Here is a 12,871-nt window from a genome sequence, read left to right as displayed (position 1 = left end):
TGTGATATATGCTTATTTTTCCCAATGCTGTTTGCTTAGCAACCGTAATGTAATGCAGCACTGCTTGAGCCACATTCATATTGGATAATAATAACGATAACACTGAGTATTATCATCATTACTATTATTATAATGCACTATTATGGGAGGTGGCTAGACCTTGCGTGGAGCAGGTCTAGAATGGAGAAGTAAGACAATTCCTTCCCTCCACAAGTCCGAGGGTTCACCTTGGGCAAGTGATAGTACCCCTTGGCTGCCTACCTTGGGATACAAGTCCAGACATCGGCAGCAAGGTGTCTGGTGGTGCAAGCGGCAGAACACCTCATTACAGAGCCAATGGCGTGAACACCAGACGGCCTCCACGAGGACAAAGAATGGCATTGCATCGGAAATGAGCTGCTTCTGCGGGGTGACTTCCTCGTCAGCAATGCATGTTGCACATTGTGCACCACGTTATTCTGGTGTTGAGGACCAGAGAGGCAGTCTGGTTGAGGCAATTGTGCAAGGGGTCTTGTTTTGAGTTTATTTTGAACATAACCCTGTGGTGTTGGAGTGAATGCATCAGTAGCAGCTTTGAGTAGCTGGGAGTTGCTAGCAGGAGCTCTGCACACAGGTGGCTTGCATTTGATGGTTGCAACTCTAGCTGACCCATCAGCACCAGCTTGTTGAGGCAGCAATGCAAGTGTCCAGGCAGCCCTCTTTAGGGATAGCACTGCCTGCCCTGGAATGGGAAACCCCTAGAAAATGAAATAATAATGAAAGTGTGCCCGGATCACATCTGGCTGGCTACCTGCGGCCAGCAAGACTTCACATTTAATGGTCGAAAACGTAAGATGAAGAGGATAAGTGTTGTAACATGAAATGTACAAACAATGTTAGATAGAGATAACCGACCAGAACGAAGGACTGCATTGATTGCAAAGGAATTGCAGCTGTTTGGCAAAGCTATTGCAGTTCTCCTGGAAACATGTTTGGAGGTGCAGGGCCAACTCCTAGAGGAGGAGTACACCTTCTTCTGTGTTGGTAAAACTGCATGACCCAAAGAAGCTGGAGTTGTCTTTGTGGTTCACAACACGATTGAGCGTGCCTATTGAGAAGATACTTGACTCTGGTGAACACAATGAGTTACACTGTTGTGAAGAAGGAGACCTTCTATCAAGAACTCACTCAAGTAGCGCTCAAAGTCTCCAGAGAAGCCAAGGGAAACCTACACGGCATCACTGGCAAGTTTGGCAAGAAGAAAAATAGCTCAAATGGGGACCTCATGCTGAACTTCTACGCACAACTTGAGCTCAGCATTACCAACATGTTGTTCTTCCAGTCCGACAAGAATTACTTCACCTGGAAGCACCCACTCTCAGGTCACTACCAATTGCTTGACTATTCAATCACGAGAAAGTCAGACCTGGCAGATGTACTATGCACAAAAGCAATGCCTGGACCAGTGTGTTTTACTGATCACTGCCTTGTGAGACGGCAACTCAGAATGAAGAGCACTCTGCTTCACAGGAAAATTCCTGTTTGCACCAGGCCTAAGAAACTGGACATTAGCAAGTTTACAAACACGGAGCACTGTCGAGAACTGACAAGAGTGATAGAAGCTCCATTGGAGAGTGTTCAGTCGGCTGCAAGCGAGGAAGTAGATCCACAGTGGAAAGCCCTGAAGGAAGGAGTGTACTCTGCAAGCAAAGAAACACTAGACCATCCCCACAGAAATACTCCTGATTGGTTCTGGGAGCATGGTAGTAAAACTGATGGACTCCTAGAAGAGAACTATGAGAGGAGCAGGAGTGCACTTGTTGAAATCAAGGCCAAAATGCAGAGGGAAGGGAGAGCGCTTAAGACCAATTGGTGGCAAATGAAAGCAGAAGAATTGCAGCGTATGGTGGACGACCATAATTACCGTGGACTTTTTGCTGGGTTGAAAGCCATCTGTCGCCCCAGTGAAGTCAGCGGAATGTTTTTCAGACTGAACAACATTTCGGAAGAAGTTCTCCCTGAATGTCAGTGTGGATTCACTCTACAGCAGCTCCAAGAAAAGGCAACAGACAGCACCAACCATTGTATATGTTGTCTTTGTTGACTTCACAAAGGCATTTGACACCATCGCACAGACCGTGTAACACTCTGGAGGGTCCTTCAAACCTACAGATGCCCTGATGATCTTGTTAACATCATCAAGCACTTCCACTGTGGAATGAAGGCACAAGTCTCAGTTGGCGGTGAACCCAGTGATGCCTTTGTGGTGAACCATGGCGTGAAACAGGGGTTGTGTACTGGCACCAACTCTGTTCTCCCTTACCTCACAGCCGTGCTCGACACTACTAATGAAGGGTTTAACAAGGGCATGTTCCTCCGCACAAGGACAGATGACAAGCTGTTCAACCTTGCCCAGCTTTGTGCTCACAACAAAACACAGGAGCTGTGCATTAGAGAACTTTTGTATGCTGCCGCCCTTGTGGCCGGTAATGCAGTTGACATGCAGCAGATAGTGGCTTCTTTCTGCTTGGCAGCTGATCATTGTTTTAAATATCAACATGCCCAAGACTGAGCTGCTCTACCAGCCTCCTCCGATGTCCAGCAAACTGCCAGAAACAATTACAGTCCATGATGAACCACTGAAGGCAACCGAATCTTTAACTTACCTGGGCAGCACTGTCACAAACACCAACTGCAGATCTGGAAGTGGAAAGGAGGATCAGTCTGCCACAAAAGCCTATGGGTTGCTGCACAAGAGACTTTGGAGTTGTCATGACGTCACCACTCTGAGACACAGCAGGGCTCTGATAAGACTCCAGCTTCGCACCTACAGTACAGGCCAAAAGTTGGGACACACCTCCTTATTCAATGCATTTTCTTTATTTTCTATTCTCACTGAAGGCATCAAAACTATGAATGAGCACATGTGGAATTATGTACTTAACAAAAAGTGTGAAATAACTCTAAATATATCTTATATTTTAGATTCCTCAAAGTAGCTTTTTTGATAGCGCTGCAAACCCTTGGTGTTCTCTCAGTGAGCATCATGAGGTGGTCACCTAAAATGATTTTCACCTCAGGGTTACTTATTGGAATTTCTTGCCTTATTAATGGGGGGGGGGCATGGGGTTGTGTTGTGTGTGTGTGTCCACACTTTTGGCCTGTACTGTACGCTCCATCCTGAACATGAAGAGGCAAGACCGTATCCCTGATGCGGAGGTACTGTGTCATGCACACATGGTCAGTGTGTACTCCCAAATAACCGTATCAAAGCTTTGCTGGGCAGGGCATGAATGTCGGATGGCCAACAGCAGATTGCCAAAAGCTGTGTTCTACTCGGAACTGAGCCAAGGAAAAAGGAGCCACGGAGGCCAAAAATTGCACTTCAAAGATGCCTTAAAATGACATATCAAGAGAACTGGCATCTCGCAAGATACCTGAGAGGAAAAGGCACTCCAGAGAGACAACTGGCATGGACTTTTGAGGAAAGCCGTATCAGCTGTAGAACAGCAGCAGCAGCAGCAGCAGCAAGAATATCAGCGTGTGCATGACCGACGAAACTCGGCAGCAACCCCAAGCATTTTTCAATGCAGCAACTGTCACCATCACTGCAGATCCCAAGCTGGTCTGACTGCCCATGCGAGAGCCTGCTTGCAAAACTGAAAACAAGACAGTCATCTTTTCACAGTGTAGGACAACCATATATACAAGTTGTCCTTAAAGTCTGGGCACATAAGAAAAAATGCATATTCTGAATTATATTGTTATTTTTTATTATATCTTTTAAATGTAATATTTAATATACAGTACATACATACATACATACATACAGTATATAAATACCTATGTTCTTATTTTTAATTAAATTAAATATAATTAATTTTGGTATACTTTATGTATATGTGTACTGTATTAAATGTTTTCATTTATATAATAAATTTATTTAAATGTGATTTTTTTTAAATAATTGTTTAATGTAGTGTTCATTATTCATTTATTCATTTAATTCTGAATTAAATAAAACGTTTTTTGTAAAAAAAAAAAAATGTATCATGTATTTGTACATTATATTTCCAGACTTCAGAGGCAGCCCGTTTTTTAAATAATTAATTATTTTATGTATAATTTATTATTCCCTTATTAATTATCAATTAAATCAAACTTTTTTTGTATCATGTGTATAGTATATTTTCAGACTATGGGAACAGCCGTTTTCTTTTAATAATTAATTATATAATGTATAATTAATCATTCACTTACTAATTTTCAATTAAATTAAACTTTTTTTTTCTATCATGCAAGTGTATATTATTTTTCCAGACTTTAGGGACAGCCTGTATTTCTATGGCAATACATGTCATAGATCATTGATATCTGTAATGATGATAAACAACCAGTCTATCTTCTAATAGAGCATCCATCTGTCTGACCCATCTATCAATCCATTCATCTGAGACATTTGTCTTTCTTTGTCTTTTCGGTGTAAATGTTTCTTGCCGTCACTCGCTCGGCTTCATCATCGGCGTCGTAGCGGCTCAGCTCACACGCTTCCTTGACAGGAAGACAAAGGCGAAGGAAAGAGGTGGGCGTGTCTGATGGACAGGCGAGGAGGGACACCATCACTCCCGTTCAAAGCAGACAGGAAGCCTTTTGTCGTTCCTGTGACTCTTCTTTTTAGATCATGTTTGACTCAATTGAAGTGATGAACCATTTCCACTTGGTGCCTAATACGGTCAACTAAATGCATCATATGTAACATATGTAGATGATCAAACCGCATCCGGATTTTATTCACATTTGTAGGTCAATAAAGCAGGGAGATGAGTATAATATCAATAGTGTGCGTTAATATTGTTGTTGCAAAGTTTCATCCTCTTCGTGTTCACCTGCACTCACTGATTCACACCTTGATGGAACGCTCTCATGACAGGTTCAAGTAGAGTACAAGTGATGCTCACTCACACACTTAACTTCCAACAACTTTCAGCAATGGTGGAATTATCCATTTAAGCACTTCTGTGTGTGTGTTCAGCTTTGAGAAGACTGAATGACACCAGTTTGACATGAGGTAGCTGCTTTGGACGCTGCGCGGTGTACAATAAAAATAGTCTTTTATTGTATCCTCATGCAGAGCGGCAATGTCCATCAGCACAGATGCAACCAGGTGGAAAAAAAGAGTCAGTGACAAAAACAAGAACAAAAGGCAATGACGCTTAACAAAAGAAACTAAAGCATAGTGAAAAAAATCCAATTAAAAACAGTTTAAACCAAAACAGGGCAGCTGGGGTGGAACAACGAGGCAAGGCAGGAAGACATAGCAATGATAATTCTTAACCATCCCTTTCAGTGACTGTACACGAGGTAGTCATGCAGTAATATTGTTGCAGCAGCTGTCTGACTGTCTGTCTATCTTGGAGGTGAAGATATCGGATGTGGAGATCCTGGGCTGGTGTGGTTACACGTGGTTTACTGCCAAATTCTCTGAAACACCTCTGAAGTGTCATACGTCTGTGTAGGCTCTCAGTCGTACAGGAGTTGTCCATCGAGGAAAAGGCTTCTTGAGACGTCATCTGTACTTCTGTGAAGAAGGTGTCGGACGTTTCGCTCCTCATCCGAAGAGCTTCGTCAGCGAACTAATAAGTGCTGGTAGCTTAGGCCTTAAATACAGTAAGAGTGGGCGGAATTGGTGTGCCAACACCCTCCTCCTATTGGTTCGTTACACTAAGCCTGGGCGGAGTAGTGGTATAATCCTATCCTGTTATTAACACCTCCGATAAAAGGGAAGTGTCGCTCCCTGAATTGGGTATGAACGACTCTGATACTGGCTTGTTAGCATCTATTGTTCTGGCTCGGCCCTGCCTTCACCTCATTTGCAAGACTAAGAGCTGTGGGTTTTGGTCTCAGTAACCTGCTGAACACAGGGTCCAAATTAAACCTCAAACCACCATTCCGATTCAATGATGGGTTCTGTTGTTTGACAAAAATAGCTTCCTTTACTCCTCTTTCAAACCATCTGTTTTCTTTGGCCAAAATCTTTACCTCGCTGTCCTGAAAAGAGTGATTGGTAGCTTTCAGGTGTAGATGTACTGCTGATTGAGGACCACTAGCATTGTCCCTGCGATGTTGATAAAGCCTTTTTTGGAGCATTTGCTTAGTTTCCCCAATGTAGTGCTCTTTGCATTCCTCATCTTTACAGTGGATGGAATAGACCACATTGCTCTGTTTCTGGTTTGGAGCCTTGTCTTTAGGATGCACTAATTTTTGTCTCAGGGTATTTACTGGTTTGAAATAGGTAGGAATTTTGTGTTGCCATAAGATCCTCTGGAGTTTTTCGGAGACCCCCGCTACATAAGGGACTACCACTCCTCTCCTTTTTGCTTCTGTGGGCTTTTGGGTTTGTATTTAAGGCCTAAGCTACCAGCACTTATTAGTTCGCTGACGAAGCTCTTCGGATGAGGAGCGAAACGTCCGACACCTTCTTCACAGAAGTACAGATGACGTCTCAAGAAGCCTTTTCTGAAGTGTCATAGTCTGAGTCGCTGCTCTGCTGCCATCTAATGGTCTTTCATTGCAGCGCACCTGCCTACCTAGGGGAGGAGTTCCTGTCACACCTGTGCTTAATCAACGTTGGACTATTTAGGCCTTGCCTTTGCTAAGTCAGTTGCCAACAGTAGGTGGCGGTATGCACCTTTTCAAGTCATGGTTGCAACCCGCCATTAAACTAAAAGAAGAAGAAGAAGAAGAAGTCAGTTGCCAGATTGTCTTCTCATGTTCAGACACACCATGCTGTTCTTGTTCTGATGTTCTTGCTACCTTCGTCCTGGCCATGTTTAGTTCTTGTGAGTATCTTAGTTCTCAGACTTTGCTCTCGCTCCAAGTTTAACGTTACTTGGTTTTGATTTAGTATTGCACCTACCTCAAGTTTCGCTACTATGCTATTGCCTTTGTTCTTGTATTTTTGCTCTGCAACCTTTTTTGCCTAGTCCTAGCTTTTTGTCAGTATTACCTTTTGTTCTATAGTTTTCGGCTACTACCTTAGTTTCAGTATTTTTGCATTTTTGTTTTTTTCCCAGCCATTGTTTTGTGCAGCGCCTTTGGCTCTTGTTTTTTCCCATGGCTGCGCCCGGGTAGTGCTTTGGACTGTATGGTTATTGCTAGACGACTAAGTGTATTAAAATTCATTAATTTGCCACCGGTGTCTCTCTGCATCTTGGAATCCAATCACACGGCTGTTAGCCACCACGTGACATGGAGATGGATTATGGTAGAGCAGTGGTATCCAAAGTGCAGCCCGGGGGCCATTTGTGGCCCGCAGCACATTGTAAATACTGTATATACTAAACTAAAGTTAAAAAAAGAACAGCAAAATTAAAAAGCAGCTGTAATTTTACAAGAATAATGTCAAAATATTAAGAGAAAAAAGTTGCATTGTAATGACAAACAATTTGCAATTTTATGAGAATAAACTTGTAATATTGTGAGGAAACATTACAGAAGCAAGATGTTCTTTTTTGAATTGTAATATTATTAGAAACAACAAAATAAAGTTGTAATTTTTAGAAAATTTATTTGGGGAAAAAGTTATATTATGGGAATAAATTAACTCATATTACAAAAAGAAAATATTTAAAAAGGAAGTTGAAATATTTGGAAAATAAAAAACAGCAAAAATGATAAAACAAGAGCAAAGAGTGAAGTTGATACTAAGTATAATCTTTTCCCAATATATCTCAAAGCTGGACCAGTTGAGGGTGTACCCCGCCTCTCACCTGAAGTCAGCTGGGATAGGCTCCAGCATACCCGCGACCCTAGTGAGGATACGCGGCAAAGGAGGTGGATGGATCACAAAGCTGAGATGCATTTTTTTCTTGAAATGTACAGTATAGAGCTTCTTCTACTTTACAAAATATCAAAGTGGCAAAGTTGCAGCCTTTCATTTTTCACTATGTGGCCCTCACTGAAAACGCATTTGGACACCCCTGTGGTAGAGAAATGATTTTTCAAATCACGAGCAGCTGCTCTGGTGGACATTTACAGTATGCTCCCTCGACACTTTCATTTTGGAGTGGCCTTTTATTGTGGCCAGCCCAAGGCACACCTGTGCAATAATCATGCAGTCTCACTTGTTCTCTTCTTGCCAACTATGTGAAATTTGATCATTTCTCGAAGTCACAGGCACACCCGAAGATCTCTCGCGCTGCAGTGGTTTGGAATCCCTGCTTTAACACGTATAAATCAGCCCTGTTAGTTTTACCTTGAAAGGAGATGCCGATGATTTGATCCCAGCGGGATGTCCGATGACAAATTCCTCACTTATGTCTTTTGTTGCAGCGTTAGCGTGTATTCATCTGACTGTGTTCCTGCCGACTCTCCCTGTCCTTTCTCCTTTGGAGAGAACCCTTCTGCACGACATTGGTCATTGGATTGAATGCGAAGGTACCTAATATTGTTACATGTTGGTAACTCTGCATCACTTCCTGCGTGGAAGCTGAGAGATTGCGATGCTGGATGCGGGGGCGTGCTGTAGTGCTGCTGGGGTGGGGGCCACGGAGAGAGAGAGACAGAGAGAGGAGGGGGAGAAGATGTGAAGCCTCTCCCTTCAACAACCCATCGAAACTCTTCTGTCTGGCCGCTCTCGTCTCACTGCTCACTGGACTTTGTCAGCACTGAGGAAGAGGAGGGAGAATAAACTGGACGCTGTGGGGGTTTGGGGGAGAAGGGGCGGACACTCAGAGTGATGTCGGTGAGGAAGATGAGGGGTCTTTTTGGAAGAGGAAGAGAGCAACCGTGCCGAAACATGACGCTGTGAAGAAATGAACCACTAAAGTTCCTCCTGAAACAGAGGCAGACTTACTCACTCACTCACTTGCTCGCTCACTCAGGATGGACAAAGTGGAGCGAGTGATGAAGATGGTGAAGAGGATGTCACCGAGGAAGAAGAGGAGAGAAGGAGGAAGAGCAGCGGGGGAGCTGGAGAGCCCGGACACCTTCTGTGATGAACTGTGTCGCTTCAGGCTCTGTATCGGCGGTGAGCGTGTGTGTGTGTGTGTGTGTGTGTGTGTGTGTGTGTGTGTGTGCGTGTGTGTACTGTAAGTGTAAAAAGTTAACTGACTCACATTTACAATAAACCAAGTATGCAGTATTTAAAACCAATGGTGTGCTGTCAGGGCCAGCAAAACCTTCTCTACTGGCCTAAACACTAAACAGAAGAACCGACCCACATTTACAACTTCAGTTCTAGTATTTGTTCCATGAATTTGTGTTCATTCAGTCTAAATAGTCCAAGAGGCACACTATGAAATGAAGATAATATATTACCTGCACCGCTTCCACTATGTGAATGCGTATGGCAGATTTTTTTTGTCCAGGTTTCAACTTCTATGTGTTGCCATGTGAGTGTAATCTGCCCAGGGCTTTCAGGATCATCACTGCTGGACCATGTCACTTAAACACTATTAGCAATGGAGCTTAACCAATCAGATTTGCCTCACAGAGTCATCTAGCAGGCCCACAATACAGTCGGCATCCTTCCGTCCTTTGATATGTTGATCAGAGCAAAACAAAGACAAGTTCGACAAGCTGAATACAGTGGTACCTTGGTTAACGGCCGCCCCGGTGGGCGCGTTTTTTGGTGAACATCCAAAACGCTTCCTAAATGCCTTGGTTTGCGTTCGCCCGCTTGTTTAGCATCCAAAATACACCCCAAGACAAAATCTGGCAATACTTGCATTTCACTGCTCAATGCATTGAGGGTCACGGGCGGCATTTTGGGAAAATGCGTTTGTTTATGTCAAAGTTGTAGAGAGATACCTGATGTAACAAACACATGGAGCGCACAAAAGAGAAAGGCGATGGACCGTACCAAGACAAGAGTGCAAGTCCTCCAAATGTTACAGCTTAAAGAGAAGACCGCCAGTATTTTAGAGGTATGTACTGTAAATGTGACGGCAGCGACTCCGTCATCGGCTGATGACAGCACTGATGGCAGTGCACACACATCTACTCCGGTTCCCACGTAACAGTCTATCAACCCGGCGGCGCATCGAGGGTGACTCTCAGTATTCCTCCCTGTCTCGCTTTATATCCATAACACTCATTTCTGGTTCCAACAACAAAACATAGGCATTCAAACTCACCGTAGCCTGTTTGCGGTAGCCAGAGTTTTTCAACAGAAAATAGGTAAAAGTAATGTTAAATGTTCAGTTGTCCATTCGTTTGACATTTGTAATTACTTTTGCATTATTTTCTGCATGTAAAACTATATGATTTTCTGTAAAATATGTTTTGTGTTAACATTTTTCGTGTCTGGAACAGATTAATTGGATTTACATCATTTTCTATGGGAAAATTTGCTTTGGTTAGAGTCTGTTTTAGTTTGAGCCGGATCTTCTGGAACGGATTAACACCGTTAACCAAGCCACCACTGTAGTTTAAAGTGACTTAGGAGGAGGAGAAAATGACTTGATGTTGGAAATTCCAGACTTTTACGGAAAAAAAGCTAGACTTTGTAAGGAGAGGAGACCCGACTCCAAAGCTAGCTAGCTTGTCTCAGCCCAGGATAGGGTTTGTTGGCCACTTCCAGACCAGTACTTATGAGGGCTACAGCTGGCTTACAGCCTCCAAGGAGCATACAAGGTGTGTTTTGATGTTTTTGTCATGTTATTAAATGAATATGGAATGTACACTTCTCCAGATGATGTTGTATTGTAGAGTTTTGGAGTATGATGGTCAAATGTTCTGTAGTCCTTTTGGCTATAGTGGTTTTCTATAATGCAAATGTTGACAGGTAGGCTATCAACCCTTCCGTTTTCCATGGGAAATTCCCATATTTTGCCCTTCTTCTCATCACAAAAAAATGTTCATGCATCGGGGGAAGTGTGCTGGTGGAAATTCTTGTGGAAGATTAACATTTTCTGCTGTCAAACCTCCTATATTTCGCCCTTCTTCCGTTGCAAAAAAAATGTGCGTGCGTCGGGGCGAGGGGTGCTGGTGGAAATTGTTGTGGAAGATCAAAATGTCGCTAATTTTCACATGGAAGTGTTGACAGGCATGTTTTGCTGTCGCTATTTTTGAATATTATTTTGTGTCAGAGCAAGAACTTCATAAACAATCTGTGGTCTTGTTGATGACTTGGTTCAAGTCAAGGTCATGTGACTTGTTGAGTTGCAGTGTTGATGTAATGTGCAGATCAGATCACATCTTAAAAAAAGTTGTTGTGTTGCTGTAATTAGTGCTTTATTAGCTGTGTGTGTGTGTGTGTGTGTGTGTGTGCTAGCTCATGTTCTTCAAAGAGTTTTTAGAATAAATCAGAGTTCCATTTTAAGGGGCAGACTGGATTTAAATCACTTTGATGCAACAAAGAGGTCAGTGAGGAGAGACCAGTGTGTGTGTGTCTGTGTGTGTCTGTGTGTGTGTGTGTGTATGTTGTTCATGACAAAAAGTGCAACACCTCAGCACAAAAAAAGCAGACTTCAAAGTGCATCACAACAGCATCGGAGACGCCAACAACAGTGCAGTCTTAAATCTTTTTTTTCCATGACTGAAAACATGAAGAAACATCTTCAGCAGAGGTGTCAAAAGTGTGGCTCAGGCTTTGTTTTAATGAGGTATTACACTGATTTGATTTATCACCTATAAGAGAAAACTAAGATAATGATGTTTTGTTCAGATAGCGTAGCATAGATTGACCTACGTTGGATTGCTTATAGCATCTTCAGTGTAAAAAATGTATGAAAATGGAGCCTGCGTCCTGCAGTTTCTCTGTACGTGGCCCTCGTTGGAAAGGTTTTGTCCAAAAGCGCAATAACTTTTTGTTAAGGTCAGAAAGCATACAAAAACCTAGGAAAGGGAGCAACAAGGCCACCCGAGGAGATGCCGGAGAAACAAAAACCTAACCCTAACCACTGTGAAAAAGGACAAACTTACTCATAGACTTACTTATTTAACATGGACGTTTGTAACACGCAAAAGAGCAGCCAGGACGTAGAGACACTGGGAGGAGAACTCAGGTGAATACAGGTGACGCGTGAGGAATATTAAGCAATAATCTTGAGTCGTCCTGGTGCGTAAGCAAGGTTTATAGATAGGTCCACACAAATACGGATATTTTAAAAAAAGCTTATTTTTCTAAGCGTCTTAGCCTCTCGTTCAGGCATAAAAAAATCTTTTGGAAAACTCCAACCAGAGTGGATAATAGATCACTATAGTGTTCCCTTGCTCTATTGAAGCGGAGTCGCTATTTCACGGAATTTTTGTATTGCTTCTTTTTTTATTATTATTATTTTATATTATTATGAACGCATTTTTGAAACTATCCTTGTTCGTGTGGACAATTGCACAATGTGTCTGCTTGCCTTGCTGCTCCGGCCCCAGCTATTCCACATCACAAAGCACAGGCGGAATAGGAAATGCAACAATAAAAACACGGCAATGACTCATTTGCATGATGGACAGGTCACATTTGTGTCTTCATGGACCACCGTAGAGGACGTGTAGAAGACATTTTCTACTTAGACTTTCTTTTAGAAAGTTGAAACTTCTCGGCTGAGAGGAATGAAAGACTCCCGCGTCTTCCTCGGAATGACAATCAGCTTGGTGACACACATTCCTCCCTCTGTTGGCAATTTTGAAATCCTTCTAATAATTTGATGGGGTTTTTTAATGCACAAAAGCATGTGAAGGTGAGGACACTGCCTGTGAAAAGTTCAAATACGGAGAGAAGAAATAGTTTATTTTATAGAGTAAAACCAAAAAAAGCTGCAGGACAAAATCAATATATTGACTATCTGTCACCCAGTCAGCTGTTTGCAAGAGAGATCTTAATGAGGAACACAGAAGAACATAACCATCCAGCAGACATATCAGTGGGTTTGTTCTCCAGCAGCATGAAAGC

At 42.7% G+C, this 12,871-nt stretch overlaps 1 protein-coding gene across 4 annotated transcripts in view; it reads left to right on the top strand.

The window, feature by feature from the left end:
• The window catches only part of LOC129186055 (glutamate receptor-interacting protein 2-like), a 168,728-nt gene that overhangs the window by 54,573 nt on the left and 101,284 nt on the right, over positions 1 to 12,871 (top strand). For 2 of the 4 annotated variants that reach the window (XM_054783880.1, XM_054783879.1), the window contains exon 1: positions 8,712 to 9,007. The exons of the other annotated variants lie outside the window; for them this stretch is intronic. In XM_054783880.1, the coding sequence (XP_054639855.1) occupies positions 8,863 to 9,007 (145 nt within the window). In that variant the 5' untranslated portion in view covers positions 8,712 to 8,862. Of the gene's footprint in view, positions 1 to 8,711; positions 9,008 to 12,871 lie in introns of those variants that run through there. 4 annotated transcript variants of the gene reach the window in all.

Source organism: Dunckerocampus dactyliophorus, chromosome 8, assembly GCF_027744805.1.
Source record: "Dunckerocampus dactyliophorus isolate RoL2022-P2 chromosome 8, RoL_Ddac_1.1, whole genome shotgun sequence".
In the NCBI taxonomy this organism is placed as follows: Eukaryota; Metazoa; Chordata; class Actinopteri; order Syngnathiformes; family Syngnathidae; genus Dunckerocampus; species Dunckerocampus dactyliophorus.
The sequence above is the reverse complement of the archived record's forward strand: the minus strand, read 5'-3'. Positions and strand labels throughout refer to the sequence as shown.